Here is a 23,118-nt window from a genome sequence, read left to right as displayed (position 1 = left end):
GTCAAGAAAAAATAGGAAACCACAAGGTTTTCGTGGACTTCCTGCTCACTTGTTTTCACAGTGTGAATGAACTGTAAGAAAAGTAAGGGCAGTCTAGAATGATACTTGCCATTCACAAAATGGTTTTTGAAGAAGAGTGGTTTGCGGTATGAGAAGTTTTACTCTAAGAAGGTGATTACTGCAACATATGAAGTGCAAATCTGAAGCAGGTGGCAGTACAATGAAACCTACCAAGTCTGATCAGCAAAATGGACATCCATGTTAATCATATTTTCACCAAAGGATACAAGTTCGTAGTTAATTGGACAATTTTTGTAAAGGAGACTTTCGTGGCACAAGGTGATTAGCAGTAAGAGAAGAAAATGATCCTACTCACTAGATCCTCCTGGGTTATACAAAAATGCTGTCGGACTGTACTCCAATGGTATTAAGAGAATGATGTTTATCAGGTTTGAAGCAGATTGGTCAAATTGATTTGTCACAAAAAGACCAGTGTCATAGAGTGCATTTTTCCAGGGGGGTAATGACTTGGCTATAGGTATATAGAGTATTGCTGCAGCCTGTGAAGTGCAGTTTGAGGGAGGTCAAGTTGTGATGAAACCTGTTAAGTTTTCAAGTCAGTTACTGCAGTGGTTCTCAATTCAATGATAGGTTGAATAATGTAAAAAATGTTGGTTAGCCAGACACTTTGAATTTATGTAGGAAATCCATATGGCCATCAGTTTATGGACACTGGAATGATACCAAAGTTTGGAGTTAATTAGCCAAACAATTTTTGAAGAAAAGCAGGTAGTGTTAAATGTCATATTCAGCTGATGACCTGGTATGGCTTTATAATGACTGCAACCTGTGAGGTGAAGGTCTGAACATGTCTGCAAGTGATTAAACCTATCAAGCATCGAGTCAATCAGTTCTGTCGTTGCCAAGATAATGAGACATGTTATGACATTTTATGAGCGAAGTGTTGGTCATACCTTCATTAGGGTATATACACAAACTTCATTACTCCATATATTAACTCTTATTATTTTGAAAATTAATTTTAAAATTATTTTTAAACAGCAGGGATTAATATTATGGGCAGAACTTAATACGAAAAGCTGGTTAGTTGGCCTTTTTAGTTTATGCAGGAATCCCATATTCATACAGTATATATTCATCCTATTAGTATTTTATGTTTTTTTGGAGTTAATTGGCCACTTGGAAGCCCAACAACCAAAAACGTCTTACAGTTACAATAGATTACCATCCTTTTGAATCATAAAATAGATAATGCAGGTGAAACTATGTTCCCTGTGTCTTAAAGTAATTTGTAACAGATAATGAGTAATGCCATTTTTTGGTATTTCTACAATTAAGTAGAAGATAGCTGGCAATGAAGTTCTATCTGAAGGACAGCTTTGTGTTGTTTGTTTGGACTAAATAACAAAGATTAATTTTGTTAACCAGATTTGTATTTTCCAGTATTAAAATGTATTAAACTGTCTGCAAGGCTGTTCTGTATAAAAGCAATCGGTCCATTTAAAATATGTATTTTTTGTGTGATCAATTTATATAAGGTGTATTATTAAATATTGAACTATAGCTGGATATTATTAAATTAAAACAACCTAAGTATCCAGATTGTTGTAACAGAACCATTTTCCCAAGATGATTTGGCAGAAACTGTTTTTCCTCACTCTGTAGCAGAAGAGCAACAGTGACTTTAAGTAGACAGTGATCATGTAAATTTGAGTGTATGTATCTCTTTAGAATGTAATAAAAATGTTGTCTTCCGATATAAACTATTTGTAAAAACCACTGTAGAAAATGGGGGGGGAAAAATCAATTTTCCCTTAAACATTACCATTTTTTTTTCTAGCTTGACATTGGAAAAAAATATTCTTATGATCCTGTCTGGTTTCCTTGTGTGTTGTACATAAAACTGAATTTTCATAATTGTAGAGGGAAACAGATATTATTGCTAGATGATTTCTTTATACCTGTTTTTAGCTATTTCAGATATATTGATAAATATTTGATTGTGCTACCATTTTCTTAAGGGGTGGTACTAAACAATTCCAAAGACGTCAGTGAAGTAATAGAACATTAGGCTTCAAGGTGGATTTTTGCCTGAACTTCTTTCAAAGTTATTGCAGATATTACAGTACTTTAAAGCTTGAATGAAGGTCTCAGTAATTTTTAGATGACAGAGCGTTTTCCAGTCTAAGTAGAGATGGTTCTAGCCTGCAGAAATTTATAGAGCATATTGCACAGATGGGAAATTTGAATATTTAAAATACATTTTCAAATTTAGCAGAAATTTGTATTAGATAAATACTGTACTGCATACAGTTGGTTTGAAACTGAATTTTCTAGAATAACTTCACCATTATACTATAGAATATTAAATTTGTATGTGACTGGGTTTTCTCATCCTTCCTTTTCATGTGTAATATTACAGTCTTAATACATGTTGTTTGTAATTATTTGTCAAATGTGTGCTCTTCTAAGGTAATTGAACACCATTACAATTAAATGTACAATAGTTTATAGTTTCAGTTCCTATGATTGCATCTACATGTATGTTGTGTGCTGAAAGTAATATTGAGGTCTAGTACTAAACATTGCTAAGAGTTAAATCCAGAATAACGTAAGTGGGGAATTATTCAATAGAAAGCAGAACATTTTTAAATTTATCAGAATAGTGTACAGATGAGTGGTGCTTGCTAAATTAAGAGTTTAAATTTCATGGCTTTAGAGAAGAAAAAAATACTTTTCCATGTAATTATGTTTAAGATACAGTAAATGTGTTGAACTACCTATGATGTTCAAGACATTGTCTGGATACTTGACCTATTTTTTCTTAAAAAAATGAGCACCGTCTTAGGAGTCTGAGACAGGATTAAAGAGTGGGAATTAATTAGAGTGACCCTTTTTCTCTGAGGATTATTTTATCTTAATTTAGACATTTCTGTTTTGAAATTGTGTAATCTACCATCTTTGTTTGATTAAGATAATTTTGAGTACTGTATATTCTTAATTTATTGTAGCTTCCTAAATAAAGCCATATATAGCCATTAAAAAAGGTAACCTTCAAATAATTACTCTAGTCTTGTACTAAAGTGTATATTTTGGACAAAGAATTTGAAGCACTTAACATTTTCTTTCAAAGAAATTATACAATTTTCATATTTAGTATACTGAATTTTTGTGACCTTTTCAGTACACATAAAGTAAAAATATCTGTTACATCTTTCAGTTTCCTGCAACTGAATTCTTGTAGTTCAAGATCATACTGAATATAAACATTTGTTATACAATATGGAAGAATTTTTGATGAACGAGACACAACTATATTTTATTGTACGTGTGGTCCAACAATTGTTACAATAGGCATTTTGCATTATCACAGAAAAGAGTTAATCTAAAAAAGCATACCCTTTTTAATTGCATATCTTAGAAAATGCATCAAGTGGGTGGTGCAGTTACTGTTCTCTTATTTTTTGTAAATGATGTATTTATGCCAATTTGGCTACAACAGCTGCAGGTTTGTGAGAAACCTTCACTGCAGCACTGTGGTGATTACAATCTAAAATGCTATCAGTTACATTTCATATTATTTTCTGATGTTGGTAAATTACTTTATTAATCTGAAAATACTTTTGTAAATCATCAACTTTGCTTATTTTGTACCAGATAATGATAATTTTAACTAAGATGCTGCTGTTTTTCCAAAATCAGTGTTTTTTCAGTTCACCCGAACTGTTTTTTCTCGTTGAGGAATTATACAGAATTTAAATTTTAGCAAATGAATATACAAAGATGTTAAGAAACATTAAGATGTACTGTATAACCTAAAATTGAACAAGCATCAAAGACTAATGGAACAATTTTTTTCACAAACATTTCTTATCTGTTGTGCTTTGTACTAAAAGTTTAACTTAATTATATATATACTTGGCATCAAAATAAACAATAGTATACTGTATGCATGTATGTTTTTTAAAAAATACAGTATATGGATTTAGGTTATTAATGCTTTTGATTCACTTTGAATAACTGATAATTTATGACTGACCATAATATACTTGTATGACTTTGTTACATTAGCACTAAATTACCTCATTAATGACAGGTTTGATTGAGCACAGGCGATAGAGTGATTTAACATGTTGAATGCCAAGCCTGGTGAAAATCAAGAAAAAAATTACTTATTTTTATTGAGAGAACAATGCTTCATGCCATTTGGTATTATAAAATAAGACTTCAGGAGGAGATTAAATAGTATTCTCCCACTTCTGCTTTCTCACATATTCTCACCTGCTGTCCACAACTCTGTGTGCATCTTTTCTAGCACTCTGCGGTTTGGTCTTGTCAGCGTCTGACAACTCTCACACATTGTGTTGCTAGTTTTTCCCATGAAAAACTTGCTAAAACAGGAGAAAGTAATCCAGTTCACTTGCATTGCATTCCATTGCCAGTATCATATGTGTTTTTCATTCACTTCATTCTCTGTAATATCTGAGCCTGCATCATACTTACAGTACATGCTTCACCCCCATGCTATGGCACTATTCTCTGACCTGTTCCTGCGAAACTTTGTATATTTGAACCAACTTAATCAAACAAAGCTTGCACTCCTTTAGCTCTGTCATTGAAGTAAACTGCATTGCAGTTTTGGGTTTCCTTTAATCCTTTTTGAGGGTTTTGACAGCTTTGACCTTAACACCAGATCAAACAATTAGGTGAGTTATCCCCAAACGCTTACATATTAAATAATCTTTCCCTGTGTATTTGTCATAATTATTTTGTTGTATTTAGCATTTGACTTACAGTACATTAACTACTAATGGCATTTAGGAGCAGTATGCCCGGTGGACAGTAATAAAACTAAGACCCCTTTAACAATGAATTCGAGTTTTGCACAGACAGCTCGGATGGACGTCAGTGAGTGTGGCACAGCTTTCTTTCAATTCACTCTAATTTTAGTACCACAAGGCAGATGTTATGAAGGCCACTGATTGCATAAGACAGTATTTGTAAGACACTGCATTTTGACACTGAGTTGCTACATGTTGAATCTTATCTGCATAAATAATTGCACCATGTGTTCATACCACAATGACTTTAAATGTCCATATTTATTGTCGGTTTACCATGATGTCAAACAATAGATTGAAAAAAGAATTCAGCAGAACTTGAACAGATGCCTTGTTTGTCCCAATGCTAATTCTAGAACTAATCTCTCTCTGGTACAATTAAAATTGTTAATATTCCATGCTTAAATTTAAAGTTAATATAGCAAAATACAGAACACTGGAATATCAGAAATATTAAACCATTACCTTTACCAATCATTTCACTAAATTATTAGAACAAATGCAGTCATACATTTCAAAATGACTAGAAAACCAACTCTGTAGTAAAATATAAAAAATTCTAGAAGTATAAATAGAAATTTGGTCCATAGGTTTGGTCACTATAATGCTATTTACATTACATATTAGATTATTATTCAATTTTCCTACTTAATTCATACTCGACATGTAACTTTGCTAAGTATGTAATTTTATTTACATCTACCTGTATATGGAAAACAAAATTCTGTTGAAAATTTGTGGTTTCTACAAAAAATATATACTAATATGTCATTAAAAAAGACATTTTCTTGTATTCCTTTGAAGCAAAGTTGCTGCCAATAAATATGAGGTTATAGAATATGCTAGAATTAAAAGAAGGGCATTTAGGCAGAGCAAGACTACAAGCATTTTTTTTTTCAACACAAAAAACAATGGAATTAGTCTGAGCAGTATAAAATCAATTAAAATTACAAGAAGAATTACATAAAGGCACACATTACTTGATCATATTATGTCCAGCAACAGAGTCATGTCAATTAAAGATGGAAAGTAAAGGGTTTAACAAAAAAGGCAAAATTCTTCAGAAAGTCATTACACAGAGTACTGGTTTCAACAGATGTGGCATTGTAACAAGAATCTACACCAAGGATTCCAGGCTCTCTGCAGCATTGTTGGAATCTACCAGAACTGTGCCATTGTTATCTGCAGAAAGTATTGTTCTCTCATCTTCCCTTGTGCTCACAAGACTAAGAATAGATTTGTAGAGGAATTGGTAGTGATCCTGCAAGAGAAGACCTGTACTTTAAAGACATGAAATAATCGATATTTCACACTGTACCTACGGATTACCTTTTTTTAAAAAAGCTCAACATGTGTGCAATTTGTAATGTTACAAATTCTATATGGTACACAATTCTATACACCGATCCCTTCATGAGTTTCTTTTCATCAGATTTACTGTCTTATTTTACCACAACCCATCTTTCGTAAGTGCTAAAATTCATCTCCTTTAATCACCCAGAAAAGCTTTTTAATTAACTGATTACCAAAATGCTAAGCATTCCTTAATTAAAAGTTTAAATGTGGTTTAACCCAAACTAAAATACTGTTTAATTTTTTTGTATGCATTTTTTGGTTACTTACAATGTCTGTGAAGACCCCCGGCCTCATTAAGTTGATCATCTTTGCCACCTGATAGACATCGATGGAGTTTTCACTCTCCAGCTGATGGACGAGAGCGGTCAGAGCACAGAATGTTCCAGCCGTTACTCCCCCGTGCCTGTCAAATCACAGGCACTGTGTCAAGACTACAACTTTGTCTCCAAGGTAATCAACTTATTGAGAAAGAAAACAGGAACTTGGAGAAAAACAACACACAAGGTCAACAGCTCAGAGTTAAAGCAATCGCCTTTTCCCACCCACTATTAACTTTTGTTCTAGCTTTTCTAAAGATCCTTTTTGCAAGGAATGGAATTTTTTTTTTAAAGGTACAACACTTTTGTTGAATGTTTCAGGGATGTTAAAAAGCATCTGACTGGGATGTAGCATTCAGGATTCCACTTCAGTCGATATTTGCAAGTGAGGAGTCAATGGGACTTTAACTTCTGCTTCTTGAGTATATGTGTAAGCTTATCTAAGATTACAAACAACGGCCTGTCAGTTTAATCATTTTGCAGAATCTTCTTCTATTTTGATTGTAATGCAGAATGCACAATTTATTCCAAAAGGACTAAGGTACTGACCTTTATACCAGCCTCACGACCTTAGAATTTTTTTAATGCACTTATAGAGAAAAGAGGAATAATATCTTACTCATCATGCACAATCATGGGACCATCTCGAGAAGCTGCTTCCTCTTTGATAATGTTTATCAACTCAAAGGTTTTGCTGATAGAACTATCAGGATTTGGCCATTTTGGAGACCTGTACTGTCTCACTTCCAGGACATAGTCATCCTAAAAAAGGAAAAGGAAATACAGTGCATTTTGGCAAAATAAAGTAAAATAAAGAACATATGGGATCTTGCTTAACTTCATTTTAGAATGTGAAATTTTGATTTTATCAAAATTTCAGATGACACACATTGCAGATGGCATTACGACTAGCTTGTTAAAATTAACAGATGTGTGCTCTGTTGGTGCGTGTTGAATGTTTAATGATTTAGATTTTCTCACTTTCTGTTGCAAACTGGATTTTGTTCTACAACTGTAAATGAAAGCATTTAGCACCAACTTAGAAATGGAAAGAAAAAATAATACACCGTGATCTTCCTTTCTGTTTTTTATTTAATTTTACACAGCTTTGAATGAAAAGTCTGTTAATGATACAACAATAAGAAAATAAATATAATATGGACAGGAACATACATTCAACATAAGACCATATTTTATCATATTAATAAGTAGACACTATTAATAATAAGATACAATGGTATGTTAATATATAAATGGAGGATAATTTATTTCTGTAGTTGTGTGATATATATTTTGCTTATATGAGAATATGCAATGAAAAATACAGTGTGGAACACAAGGAGGAAACAATAGTTCATAATGTGAGCAGTAGTCAGCTATTCATCCATCCAGATTACTTGACCACTCAGCTATTAGAAGGGTTGAGAGAAATTGCTTCAGAGCATTAAAATCAAATATACTGTGGCTTTCCTGGGCTTTACAGCTACTATAGTCCGGAAATATTATATCAACATTGTTAATATGGAAGGAGGAAAATTAGAAAAATAAGTTAAAAACATACTGTAATAACAAAAGGATAAAATTAAATCCATGTTTTTTGTTGATCTTGTTGGTATGATCATGTTATCACATACCTGTGTAGCCTCCAAGATGAAGTCCTGCACAACAAGTTTCTCCTCATTGGAAAGGCATATGTGATCCTCACCAGTCAAAGTAACTGTGAATGTTTCACATATGATTGATTTTTCTTTGCTTGGCCAGTATACACAATTTTCATCTACCTAATAAACACAAAAGTGACATTAGGAAGTTAGAACATAAGTTGGTCAATCTTATGATATTATGTTTTTTTAAATGATACTGTATAAGAAATGACATACTGTACAGTATGTTAAAATGATAGAAATCCAAATGTCTCACCAAGCCTTGGTTATCTGGAAGCATGACAATAATCTGTGCATTGTGATCCCATATCATTTTCCAGAAATCCTTTGTAGTGTTTGGAAGTGGGTTTTGAGTTACAATGAACTCGGTGCTCTGATGATAGCCCTAAAACCAGATCAATTACAGTGTTTCAAAATCAACCCATGACACTCTTCTCTGAATAAGAGATTTCATTTATAGTATACCTACCATGATATAGGAGGCATTGATGTAATCTGTTATATCACCTGTTACAGAAGAGAGGCAAACTCTGGACCTCTCAACTAAAATGAAAATACATAAGATAATTCAGTTATTTTGTTTCACGTGATTGTGCTTGTATTTTATATTTGCTCTCATTAGAATGGACAGTACAACTTTAGAATCCATACCCACATATTTAATCTTTAACTAATATGAAATATGTATGGCCTTACCAGGAATCAGAGATGAACTCCTGTTCTTTTCCCTGTTACATTGTTTCAGTGCTGTAGAATAATCACATTGCTTGGCATTGGACTGGGTTATTAACTGCAGAGGAACAGTGAACAGAAGACATGAGATGAAAATATCAGTAAAATGAGAACATTAATTTTTGTAAGACAACACCATCAAATATACCATATAAGTCTTTCATATGAGCTCAGTTAATTAGTTTTTAAATCACTTGTTTGCTTGTTATATACCAAATGAAGCCTTTAATACACTCACATTGGAGAGGGGAAGTAAAAAACAAAACATTCAATATCTTTTACACTCTTGATTACGTTGCAAAAGTTAAGAAGATATTTGTAATTAATGTACCCTGTACTGAAAATGGTCATGGATGGACATGATTTTTGGTCAATTTGATGGTATATCTGTTTGTGTGATCCATCCAAGCATTTCTAAATTGCTTTATCCAGCACAAAGTTGAGGAGAAATTCCGTGCCTAAACATTAAAGCAACTGGCAGAAGCAGGGATCCATCCTGGACAGGATGCCAGTCCATCGCAGGGTACACACAGACACAAACATGTACAGAACACACCCAAACCAGGCCCAGTTTTTACAAAAGACAAATGCCTAATAATCGAGCAGTATGTTTTTAAACTGTGGGAGGAAACTGAAGCATCTGGAGGAAACCCGCGCAAACACAGGGAAAACATACAAACTCAACGCTGACAGTACCCCAGCAATTGAAACCTGGAACCCAGCGCAGCAAATTTTAAACACATTGTCACCGTGCTGTGTTTATGTGATCTATAATAATAATAATAATAATTAATAATTAATAATTAATAATTAATAATTAATAATTAATAATATAACATTATTCAATCTTTTTCTTCTTCTCTTCTTCTTAAATAAAAAAAATTGATTTCTAAAGAAGCTTAGCATTTTAGGACATCTCTCTAGATATATTCTATGAGAAGTATATAATTTTTCATAGGGGCCAATGTACACTTTGTAGGTAATCATAGATAAAAGCATTTTTGTCTGCTAAACAGATAATACCACCCGTTTTTTAATATAACACACCTCTCTCATTATATAGTGACTCCATAAGTATTTATTTCAATACCAATTCCTATGAGGATGTATATACACAATATAAAGATTCTAGTCTTACCTTGAACTGCTTCTCCAATCTTGTTTTTCCAGATGGACCTGGGGTTAAGATGGCATTCACATAGCTATGAATGTGACTGACTGGAACCTCTGTTTCTTTACTGAGAATGGCCTCTACCAGAGCATCATGAATGAAGACATATTGTTCCTGGTTTGAAAGAGAACATGTTTTGTAAATATTATAAGAAGGTAAGCTTCACAACGTGTTATCTACAGCATGAACTTACTGTTGATGAACAAAAGTAAAATAAACAAACAAGTATGTTTGCAGTATTTTGTGCGCAGTGCTTACTCAATTGAAATTACAAAATACAAATTTCGTCTTCAGTAGTGAGAATGGCCTAGTGTGTAGTATGTATCTCAAATCCTGGGTACTGTACGGTAGCAGAGCAAGGCAGCAGACCTTTTCCTCAATTAACTGTGCTATGGCAAAGAAGACTTATGTAAATAACCATACAAAAGGCATGAGTGTTGGTTCCCCTGCCTATGTGTCACTTCAGCAAGCTTCAACACTTTTAAGAAGAGTACCAGATGTTAAAAAAGAGAGGAAGTGCAATTCAATCTACAAGAATGTGGTCAGCCAGAGGCAATCAGATCTGGAAAAGTTCACTACACACTTCAGCACTAGGAGAAACCTGTGTCCATGAAAAATCACCAGGAGCTGCAGGAAATATAGAATGTGTGGACAAGAGTTCATGAAGCACTAGACCTCAATATTTCTGTAAGTATCATGGTCTGGGATATATTCTGATGGCAAAGGACAGATCTTTTAATCAATATGTATGGTGTGCTTACTGCTGTAGCATACTGAAGTGTCACTGTAGCCCAGGTGCACTCAGCAGAGCTCACCACCTATCAGTATAATAATGGTTTATTACAGGATGGCAGCAGCAATGTACCCAGAAACAGAAGTCTGAAGGCATGGCTCTCAGAATACGAGAAGGACCTCAGCCACCTCTCCAGGCCACCCACAGTCCCTGAATCTCCAACCCAATGAGCAGAACATGTGGGATGTTCTGCAATATCAGATGCAGGACTACAGGACAGATGCAGAACCAACATCCCAGACAGGACTGCATCATTGGCTATCTGATGCAATGCAATGATGTCTGGAAATGCCTTAAAGAAATCAATGCCCAGTGCTCTGCAGTGATCTAGTAACAGTAATTGTTACTAGAGGTAGACTAACCCATTATTAGTGTTATCTCTAATTTTTTGGTAGAGATGAGTGTTAATACTGTGTGTATATATTATTATATAAAAGTTGCATAACTCATGAATTAAGACAGGAAGTATAACATTGTTTTATTAAATACTGTGCTCATCATATTATCATAACAGCTACTATTGTAACTTCTGATATTTTTTAAACTGCAGGTGCAAAACTGTCAACTGTGGTTTGTGTGATTAAACTGCTCTGTTAGCATGTTTCAAACTTTAGCCTGAACATTGTTGCAAACCTGTTTCACAAACAGGTTGCAGCCATCCTTAACTTCCATACTTCTGTAAGCCTTAAATTCAAATAATCAATGATTTTATTACAATATATTTTCTAAACTATAGGGATAATAACCTATAAATCATTCATAATTTAGCATCAAGGGAAATTTTAAATTTAATGCTTTAACACCAGTGCTGAAACTGAACCTGAATATAGTGGAAAACATAAGGTTTTTAAATGTTTGATGGGAAGCTTTAACAGCTTTTTGAAAATATATTCCTTTTCAAAAATCACACGAATGTGATTCACGGCTTATCTTACCTCAGTCTGCACTAAGTAGTTTCTCTGTGTTCGTATGTGTTTCAGGAACCCTAGGATGTTCACTGAGCCTTGTGCTTTTATCTGTTGTAACATGCTGTCCAGCACAATGTAAGTGCCAGTCCTCCCAACACCAGCACTGCAAAGCAAGAGAAAAACTATCCATTAATGAAGCCCTTTAGCCTATTCCTCCCACAACAACGTCAGCATCATAACAGAGAATGCCACCCACACACAACGAAGTCGTTTAAAACTGTTGGCTGATGATTAGAGTACCTATTCGTGAAATAATTGGATTTTTGTCTTCAATTTCTTTTATTTATGTTCTAACACTTCAGTATCTATAATCCATTCAAATACTATTTTCCACAGCCACTCTTTCCAGGATTATGGCTAAAAACAAATATTAGATATATAGTAGAATAATTGCTCATCAGATACCTGCAGTGCACCACTACAGGCCCCATATCACTTGTCCTTGCTTGTGAAGACTTTTGCACAAATGTCAGCACAGGCAGAGTGTAGTCAGGAACCCCCATGTCAGGCCACTGTGTGTAGTGGTACTGAACAACTGTGCGCTCATTGTATCTCCCTTTCTGAGATCCCTGAGGGAAACAACACAGCGAACCTTTTTATTTTTGCTTTACTGAACAATTCTGTCAACTGCACTTTTATATTTTAGTTTATTAATGACAAACTATAAAATCACAATCATATCTGATTGCAATCACTACTTTTACATGAAAATATAAACCACATCTGTTTAAATAAAAAAAGGTGTGGAACAAATGTTTTATGTCATGCCTTCACACTGAGCTTTTATAAGCTTAAAAAATATAATTATTAAAAATAAGATAATCTTCACGTAAACAAACCTTTTTGATTTTCATGTTTCTCACAATAAAATGTCTCACGGTGTAATATGCCAGTACTTTTGTGCTCTTCAATGACACCAGAAAGCAACCATACTCTTCATTATTTTCTAAGGGCCAGTACTGGTCACATTTTCTCTACAACACACAATAAAAGAAACAATGCCAGTCTTACTTCTACAAAGAAAGTGAAAAATCAAAACAGCTGAATACCTAGCAAACAGAAACACAAGATTCTTTATTTCCTAAATTAAATTTTAAAAATCACTATCTTTTTCAGGTGCATTTTATAATAAAAATGTATTTATCTTTTCTTATTGGTCACACAGGGATTAATTAAATCCTGAATTGGGTGTCTATGACATTAAAAATGTCCACTGATTTGCCATGATGTGTAAAAAAGCTGGACAATTAAAAATATGTAACATTTTTACAGACCTGTATGTGTGTTAACTGTTGTATGTATGAAAATGACCAATTGTCTGTGTAATTCAGTGTTGTGTTATTAATCAGTTTGTTTATTGTTGCAGGTTAATGGTTTTCATGGGTGAATATTTAACACCTCTCCTTTGTTCTCTGTTCAAAGATTTGCTGGACTGGAGGTGATTATTGTATATTCGTAAAAAATCCTATATACACACATAATACCTGTAGTGTGATTTCAATGCAATTATAAGAGAACAGCAATCCTTGTAAATCCTATGTCATGTCAGGCTGAACAGTGGGCACCAGACACCAGCAGTTTAAACTAAGATCTCCGTTTTAGTATTGTTCTAATTACAGTACCTAAATATCTCAACAGTTTTAGGTTGTTCCCAATAATGTTTTATTGGTTTTATATTTTAGACCATGGAATTTTAAACATTTATGGATGGAGGAACTCTTTACAAGAATCTTACTCAGTAAAGACCCCCTAATGTACACGTAAAATCAAATTGAAGTTGTAGTTATCATATCACAGTTAACAAATAATTATACACCATTAAAAACAGAAATGCAGATCAGCAGCACTGTAAGTGCACCTACTGTAGAGCAAATCCCCTGTGTAAGAGTGTATTTTACATACAACCAGGATTTTGTGCTTTTGTGGGGAAGAACTTTTGTTTTGATTTAATTTTTGTCTGGTTTTCAGATAAAAAAAAAACATTTTCCCTTTTCCCATCATGTTTCTATTATAACATACATTACAACTTGTAATGAAAACAACATTTTATACATTTTTATTCCGAACTTTAAAAAAATATTTTTTTTCTGAGAGGCACCAAGCCTTTTTTTCCATTTAAACTGTAACCTCCAAACTGACATCCGGTGCAGAAATAAAGCATGAAAATAAATAAAAAACCTAGCTATTTCGAACGAGACAGTGAAAAACACTCACCCGTCCTTTCTCAACTAGGTTTGTGATCATAACTATCACTCCGACATTATGTTCCCATATCATTCTCCAGAAATCTTCAGCAGTTGATTTAAGAGGTCCCTGTGCTGCAATATATGCTTTTGCTTTATTGAATCCCTGTCAAAATATAATTAATCATACACAGGTCAATACAAATGCATTCGGGTTACTTTAAATAACCATACAGTATACGCAAACATCTTTCTATTGGATTTCAGTGTTACAATAAATTTAGTGTAGCTGTACTGTACTCTTTGAAAGTCAAAGTCAAATGTTCTTCCATTATATGATGGCTCAATTTTTAATTTCCCCACACAGGAACTAAAATAAAAATTGAATTTACTCTATAAAATATAAAATCATTTATTGTGTGCTTGACGTTACCAGATACATTGCATTTTTTTTACATGGCACATTCTGTAGAAACCCATAAATACAAGTGAAATAGGCAATCTACTTACGTCAACATAGTTTGCATTGATGTAGTCATTACTCTTTCCACTTTTATCTGGGTTGGGTGACAGTTTGACTCTACTATGATCATCTGAAATAAAAAAAACATTCAAAAATTCCCATGAGATTAATTAGTGGTCTGCATTTTTTCCCAAAACTCGTAGATCATTTGGATACTTACAGGCAACAATGTTAATGTATCTGTTTTTGTTCTTGTTATCTGGGTGGTTGGAGCTGTCTGATGTAATGCCTAGATCAACAGTGCATGTTTGAACCTCCTGGAAAAGAAGTTAAAAATGATTACTGGAGACATCAATACCCAGCTGTCCACCACCATAAAGTTATAGAATCATGCAAAAATGGACACGGATATATTATGAATAATAACTACAACTACAGCTACAGAACGTAAGAAGAAAAAAAATGTCTTACCTCATAATACTCTTTCAATATCTAATGAGGGAGTGAATGCAAAAAGCACAGCAATGAAATTCAATGACAGTGCACAACATAAGTGTATATATTATTGTATTTAAGAAAGAATAATCATTGTCATTCATGCAATAACAAGAGTGTAACAAGGTGAGGAGCAAGGCAAGACAATCACAGTACAGTATGTCAAATGTCATGCAGTGCACCTTTGCCAAAGACAGCATGTTTGTCAGATGAAAACATGGAGAGACTGGAACTACCTATGTAAACACTCCAAGCTTTTATGTGCTTCATCATGCTCAGACAAATGGTCAGGCTCAAAATCAACTGTGTTGTCAGAAATATAAAATTATACTTCTGATAACTGACAATATTGTATAATAAAAGTATTTGAAACCATTAAACATTGTGGAAAGGAGTTACCCTTTCTTTTTTTTAGAAGAGATTTTATAATAATGCACACTTCTGAGTTACACTTTTTCTACTTGGTACAGTATAATATTAGCTGATTATTATGAAAATGATCATTCCTTTTCTTCTTGAAAGTAAGATTAATATTCATAAGTATCTGAAGTGCATTCAGTGAGAATAATCACAAGTTTTACATTTACAGTACTGTGTGAGTTCATATTACTGTACGTTACCATAAATTACAGGCTATTTAATGAATTTGCTGTTCAGTAAGAGTTTGCAGAACATGTAATTTAATGTCCCAAAACATGTTCATTTTCTTTTGATCACTTGTCTTACTATTATTTGCTCTTGATTTTCTCAATATCAAGAGCTGTATTCTATGTTCAGGAATTTATTAGATGCACACATAGAATAAAATTGTTTTCATCCAAGTAAATGACCTGAGATGTGCATATAAATAAATCATGTAGACTACAGTGAAGGCACACAGTAAATACAAGAGGAACTAATAATATCCTAGTCATTAAGAAAAGCTTTTCCTTAGATGAAACATCTTTTATGTCTAATGCCCATTTTCTCTAAATTATGTCATGCAGATTCTACAGCTGTAGCAGGGTTTTCCGTTAACATTCATGATTAACACAATCTTTATAACATTCATGTAATTAATCACAAATGCTTAACTGACCAAAGGTTATTCCTTATTGTAAATTATGGACAAAAAGTCTGGAAATCTCAGTTCCAGTAAATTAAAAAATAAAGTTTCATATGTTTTATAATTAATGTTTATACATGAATGTTTTCATGTGTTTGATCTAATTAATAAATTGTACAACCAATGTGAATAATGGAACCTTATGCCTCTAGTTATTGTTAGGCTGTATTTCATTCATAATATCACTGCCTTAATGTTAATGTTACGTTTATATTGGCATTAGGATTCTCTGTGTTGTCATACAAATCTTTTCACATTGTGAACAAGTTGAAAAATATATTTTTACAACATACCTCAAACTCTTCAGAAAATCTGTTATTGTCATGAAGTTCTGCTACATGTTTTGCAAACTGCTTCACTGGAATGGGCTCATGATCATCTAGAAAATGTCAAAATAAATTATGGCCTAAAACAACTTTTAGCCAATAACTAAGCAGTTTATTCCTTAATTTTTTAAATAAAACTAAGTTTCCATAAAAAATATATAACAGTTATTAATCTGTTTCTAAATTATTTGTAAAATATACAATATGCAATTAAAAAGTATATTAAATACAAAGACTTTTGTTTCGTAATATAATACTCGATTATAAATGTTACAATTTTACAAGTTACTGTACATCAGACAAATTAATGCAGCCATCTATGTTCAGCTTATTTATTTATATTTAGCAATGCCAATTAACCAGTAGAGTGTGTCTTTGACTAACCCACTTGAATAGCCCACCAGCCCACAGAGCACTACTAACTATGACACTGATTCACCCAAGACCAATAAATAGAACACTAAAATGCATAAGTATGCATGCTAAATAATTATTCCAAAAAGTTTTTTTTCTCAAAAGAGAACACTAATGGCATGCCCCATGTAATAAAAGGAGTAGTGGGCATTAGTATTGCCTGTTGCCCATTAGTAGTAAGCAATTTTAGTATAACTGACACTGAGGCTCTTAAGGGGTTAAGGTGTCTTAAAAAGAATTCTGTGAATTGCCAGAGACTGATGTTATGTTCTCTGCCACACCTAAAAGGAAATAAGGTATAACATTCAGACACTAAGTTAAGATAAAGTATTTCAGCTCCTTTTAAGGAAAGGTGCTGTATCCACAGACCTGTAATTTGCAAATGGCAACACGAAAATAACGAACAACATAAAAAGGAGGACAGGAAACTAAGTAGGAACACTGCTACTGTATCAGTTAGTTTCTTCAGCTAATATACTGTATCTGTTAGAATCCTTTAAACAAGCAAAAAGGACAGCTTCTAACAACATTATACATAATTAGAATTAGCAAAGCTCAAACTGCTATTTCTGAATTCCAGTCAAGCAATTTGTGCTGTAGCTGTAATCATGAGATTAATATGAATGGCAGGAAAAAATATGTTTTATTTTTGGTTAATTCCATGATTACATTTGATCATATTAGAACAAAAACATACTTTGTGTCAAACTCAATGATTTCAAGTGACCAGATGTATTGGGACACTTGGTATAAATTATCTCAAGAGTGTAAAAGTCAGTATATGCTTGCATATCTCCTTGAGGCAATAACTTACTGAAGTCTGCACTTATTGAGATCTCCAATCTCTCTGTGTAATAATTTGAGATTCTTTGTTGAAGCCGCTTTTAGTTATTGCCTATTCTTGGGATGTGCTGACTTCACTTTTGCTACTTTTTGTATCTCTTGTTGAATTGACTGTATGCTAAAATATGATTATTCTGTCTGCAGGTAAAAAAGAACCTACTGTTAACTTTAAAAGATTCTTAGTTCAGCAAATTGTGCTTTTAAGACGTTTTAGCCTTCTTTCTCCATGGATTCTGGGAGTAAAGCTTTATATACAGTACAGTACATACATTTCAGAACAGAATAAAAATGTGAGAATTAATCTTAAAAAGTAAGTGAATACTTTAAAATTTGAATGATAGCATTCTGGATTTAGAGTGTGACTTACAGTGCCTTGCGAAAGTATTCGGCCCCCTTGAACTTTTCAACCTTTTGCCACATTTCAGGCTTCAAACATAAAGATATAAATTTTTTATTTTATGTGAAGAATCACCAACAAGTGGGACACAATTGTGAAGTGGAATGAAATCTATTGGATTTTTGAAACTTTTTTAACTAATAAAAAAATGAAAAGTGGGGTGTGCAAAATTATTCGGCCCCTTTACTTTCAGTGCAGCAAACTCACTCCAGAAGTTCAGCGAGGATCTCTGAATGATCCAATGTTGTCCTAAATGACTGATGGTGATAAATAGAATCCACCTGTGTGTAATCAAGTCTCTGTATAAATGCACCTGCTCTGTGATAGTCTCAAGGTTCTGTTGAAAGCGCAGAGAGCATCATGAAGACCAAGGAACACACCAGGCAGGTCCGTAATACTGTTGTGGAGAAGTTTAAAGCCAGATTTGGATACAAAAAGATTTCCCAAGCTTCAAACATCCCAAGGAGCACTTTGCAAGCGATCATCTTGAAATGGAAGGAGTATCAGACCACTGCAAATCTACCAAGACCTGGCCGTCCCTCTAAACTTTCAGCTCAGACAAGGAGAAGACTGATCAGAGATGCAGCCAAGAGGCCCATGATCACTCTGGATGAACTGCAGAGAACTACAGCTGAGGTGGGAGAGTCTGTCCATAGGACAACAATCAGTCTTACACTGCACAAATCTGGCCTTTATGGAAGAGTGGCAAGAAGAAAGCAATTTCTCAAAGATATCCATAAAAAGTCTCGTCTAAAGTTTGCCACAAGCCACCTGGGAGACACCCCAAACATGTGGAAGAAGGTGCTCTGGTCAGATGAAACCAAAATCGAACTTTTTGGCCACAATGCAAAACGATATGTTTGGCGTAAAAGCAACACAGCTCATCACCCTCAACACACCATCCCCACTGTCAAACATGGTGGTGGCAGCATCATGGTTTGGGCCTGCTTTTCTTCAGCAGGGACAGGGAAGATGGTTACAATTGAGGGGAAGATGGATGCAGCCAAATACAGGACCATTCTGGATGAAAACCTGTTGGAGTCTGCAAAAGACCTGAGACTGGGACGGAGATTTATCTTCCAACAAGACAATGATCCCAAACATACAGCAAAATCTACAAAGGAATGGTTCACAAATAAACGTATCCAGGTGTTTGAATGGCCAAATCAAAGTCCAGACCTGAATCCAATCGAGAATCTGTGGAAAGAGCTGAAAACTGCTGTTCACAAACGCTCTCCATCCAACCTCACTGAGCTCGAGCTGTTTTGCAAGGAAGAATGGGCAAGAATTTCAGTCTCTCGATGTGCAAAACTGATAGAGACATACCCCAAGCGACTTGCAGCTGTAATCGCAGCAAAAGGTGGCTCTACAAAGTATTAACGCAAGGGGGCCGAATAATTTTGCACGCCCCACTTTTCATTTTTTTATTAGTTAAAAAAGTTTCAAAAATCCAATAGATTTCGTTCCACTTCACAATTGTGTCCCACTTGTTGGTGATTCTTCACATAAAATAAAAAATTTATATCTTTATGTTTGAAGCCTGAAATGTGGCAAAAGGTTGAAAAGTTCAAGGGGGCCGAATACTTTCGCAAGGCACTGTATTTCCTCCTTAAAATAAATAACACAAAACATAAAGCCTTCCTTTTTTATCCAAATGACCATTACCTGAGGCTGGAAGGACTGGTGTTGGAGGTGAGGTAATCACTCTTGGGGATGTGTTATCTTCCAGATAGAAATGAGCAGTCTGAAAACATTTCCTTCATAAGGTAAGAAGACAAAACCAAAGACAATCAACATTAAATACTGCAGTGAGTTCAGGATTGCAACAGTAGTGACACACACTGATATAAATTAGTATAGGTATAAGTATAGGTTCTGAAGAATATGGTTTTCTGGTTTTCTGATTTACCTCTACTGTCAAAATATGAATGACCCAGATTTCATACTAAGTCCATATCATCTCAATTTTTAATAAAATTTAAAATCCAAATCCTTCAAGGTTTAACATGAGTTCAAATATTACTAATCACTAAAAAACGCAAGACAAAGGTAGTGGTGCAGTGTTCTCTTGGCCTTGATAAGTGGCCTTGTGAGGGTTATTCATGCTTCACGTTACTCACAAACTCTGTTACAGAATTTAGGATCAGTTTAACAATATCAATTTTTAAAAATTATTATTGCACAGAAACATTGTCTGCTGTCTCATTTATTAATGCACATTGGTATAAATTGTGGGATTAACCTCTACTTATAAATATAAATTTCCTTTTCAGCAGTTAGATAAAAAGATACCATTTTTTACTAATGACATGCCTACCAAATACTAGGGCAAAACTAAGTTGGATTACTTAAATTATACAAAAACATATACAGTACAATAAACTCTGTAAAAGAGTTCCAATTACTGTATGTATGAGTGTCAAAACGTTTCTCAAATCCTCCATTCAAACAAACATAAATAACACATTGCCTTCTTTTATTTACTACAAAATACAAATCTATCAGGAATAACAGTTCTGAGGTGATCAGTTGAAGATCACTTTAGAATTATACCTCTGTATAAAGAAGGAAAACTATACTGGTTTTTATTCAAGAAAAAAATGTGCATGAAAAAACAATTTTTTGAGTCTAAAAAGTACATAAAGTATGTGTAATCATTCGACATTTTAAATATCTTAGGGAAGACAAATATATACATTTTTATGATTATGGTTTAATACTCATACACTGAAAACAAGAAAGTAGAAAAACAACCAAACAAAAAGTCATAAGCATGCACAAATTCATGAAAAGATTTTCTGTATAATCTGAAACAAGTTTTTACAAGGATAACTGAAACACCAATAGATTGACCTATGTTGTGTTTTCTAAAATACAGAAATCTTAGGAAGGATTACACTGGCAGATAACTCAAAATTTGGTCCCTGATTAAATGTTTTTCTTCATCGTGCAAAGGCTAGGTTACAAAATGTACATCTGCAAAGGAACAAAATGAACACATTGTCGTTTGAGAGAAACACTGATTGAACATGCTTAGGATTACTAAACCTCTAGTGCAAAATCCATCTTACAAAAACTGAACAAGACTCTGACATAATGATTTGCTAGCCTTTCTTGGACCTCTTTCAGCCTTAACTTCAAAATGCAGATAACATTTTCTGATTGAAAGATATTTAAACTTCAATCTTTTTTCATAAATTACAGGTTTATAATTTAAGAATCTGTACATGTAGGTGGATTTAAATCTCTGAATGTTTTGTTAATTTGTTCAGAATGTTATTTAGTTCATTGTTCAGCTTTATTGTTTAGGAATAAGAAATGGCAGATGGAGTATAGTTGAAAGCCAAATTCTAAACACCTCATCTTATTTCCTCATCAAATCGTCTATGAGCTTCCTCACCTGTGAAAGACGTATTACTTGTACGGCATGAATCACTTTTTATGAGTCACAGTGTGTATAGCTGTTACAGTACATCTGGGTTTTTTGAAGCAAGAACGTTCTTGACGGTCACCTAATCAATAAAATGGATTCCCTGCCAAAACTATTGCTGTGCTTGATTACCTCTTTGAATAGTGTTTGCTGCAGTGTTACCACCTTGTTGTCTGATCTTGTCAGATCTCAGAAGGTAAACGTGTTTGCTCTACGTCAGTGGTGGGATGGGACAACCTCTTAAGAAAATCAAGTGCTATAAGTGGTGTTTGTGGATCAGTAAATGTCACACTTCCTCCAAAACCCGACTTTCCAAACCACCATCCCAGTAAGGTGACTAGGTACACTGTATGGTAGGAGATACTGTTCTTCAGATGAGTACTGGGCCGCGACACTGTTTGAAAGAGATGGAGTGTAAGGCCCTGTGCCCTGGCTAAATTCCACTCTGGGCTTGCACAGTTTGGCCTACATTAAGTACCCCCTTAATTCAACTGCAATTAGGAATTCAATGATCTAATTTGCTGTGTAAAGTGGCTGCCATGCATTTCAGCAGTGGATGAAGTGGGGTTCCCTCCTCTATAGTATGTAAAGTGGTTTGGATCCTTTGGGATGAAATACTTACTTCACTAATTTGTTTTCATTCCCTGGTAATTTCTTCAATGTGAAAACATGCAATTCATACTACCAGAGTGTTACTGCTCTGTATCTTACAATTTGTGCTAATTTTCATTATTATAGGTTGACCAGGATAAGAGCATTTGCCAAGCTAATATTAATGATGATAATATGAATATATTGACAGCAATTGACATTCAAGCTAAAGTATCAAGTCCAATATTTAAAATGTGATTGGCTTTATAAAGTATTTATTGAATATTATTTTTCATGATTAGATCAGAGAAAATACATTCTGAAATAAATGGAACCCATAGTATTATGCTGTTGTGACACACATGATACTTGTCTGATGATTGATTTGTCAATGAACATGAGTATTGCGAAGAATATAATGAGACCATCACAGAGTTAAAGATCAATACATCTGCAGTATAACCTGCAACAGTTCAGCCCTGACAGGACCTTGACAGCAAATCCAAAAGCACAAATCTTTGACACATACAGTATATGATTGTAAAACAAAGACATCAGCAGTAAAGAATCCTTTAGTTAATAACAGAATTAAAATGGATAGCATAGCTAATATTGATTTATATTTTGTAGCAGTTTAAATCTGTTTTTTTCATAATTTCAACTACCCTACTGAATAGCTTCAGAGAGTTCTTTTATTTAAAACTTAAATATTCTTTCTTACTCTGTAAATTTTTATTTTACTTACAACAGATAAATGCTTTCCTAATTCATGAAATGGCATATTTTTTGATAGTCATCTAGGGTGCTTGCAAAAGAAAAGTTTTGATATATTCAAACACAAAAAATTTTATTATTTCATACATTTAGTGAAAGCGTTAATATCCATAAGTTTAAAAAGGTTACACCTCCTGGACAGATATATGTAATTCCTATTGGTGCATGTCTTATGAGATAAAATAAACGTGTAAGAGTTTTTCTTATATGTAATAAAAGTCACTCTCATTCCAT

General features: G+C 33.8%; 1 protein-coding gene across 3 annotated transcripts in view; it reads right to left on the bottom strand.

The window, feature by feature from the left end:
• Positions 1–5,104: 5,104 nt before the first annotated feature.
• The window catches only part of LOC148829647 (receptor-type tyrosine-protein phosphatase zeta-like), an 87,651-nt gene continuing 69,637 nt past the window's right edge, over positions 5,105–23,118 (bottom strand). For all 3 annotated transcript variants that reach the window (XM_088922928.1, XM_088922929.1, XM_088922930.1), the window contains 17 exons: positions 19,755–19,846; positions 16,403–16,488; positions 14,981–15,001; positions 14,730–14,826; positions 14,557–14,639; positions 14,078–14,212; positions 12,703–12,837; positions 12,269–12,432; positions 11,831–11,966; positions 10,070–10,216; positions 8,896–8,989; positions 8,669–8,742; positions 8,456–8,584; positions 8,170–8,316; positions 7,155–7,297; positions 6,486–6,621; positions 5,105–6,123 (listed from right to left, as the gene is read on the bottom strand). In XM_088922928.1, coding sequence (XP_088779054.1) covers positions 5,980–6,123; positions 6,486–6,621; positions 7,155–7,297; positions 8,170–8,316; positions 8,456–8,584; positions 8,669–8,742; positions 8,896–8,989; positions 10,070–10,216; positions 11,831–11,966; positions 12,269–12,432; positions 12,703–12,837; positions 14,078–14,212; positions 14,557–14,639; positions 14,730–14,826; positions 14,981–15,001; positions 16,403–16,488; positions 19,755–19,846 — 1,963 coding nt within the window. In that variant the 3' untranslated portion in view covers positions 5,105–5,979. The remainder of the gene's footprint in view (positions 6,124–6,485; positions 6,622–7,154; positions 7,298–8,169; positions 8,317–8,455; positions 8,585–8,668; positions 8,743–8,895; positions 8,990–10,069; positions 10,217–11,830; positions 11,967–12,268; positions 12,433–12,702; positions 12,838–14,077; positions 14,213–14,556; positions 14,640–14,729; positions 14,827–14,980; positions 15,002–16,402; positions 16,489–19,754; positions 19,847–23,118) is intronic.

The sequence above is a fragment of the Atractosteus spatula genome, chromosome 8 (genome assembly GCF_055471065.1).
Source record: "Atractosteus spatula isolate fAtrSpa1 chromosome 8, fAtrSpa1.hap1, whole genome shotgun sequence".
Taxonomy (NCBI): Eukaryota; Metazoa; Chordata; class Actinopteri; order Semionotiformes; family Lepisosteidae; genus Atractosteus; species Atractosteus spatula.
This window is presented reverse-complemented; position numbering and strand designations above follow the sequence as displayed.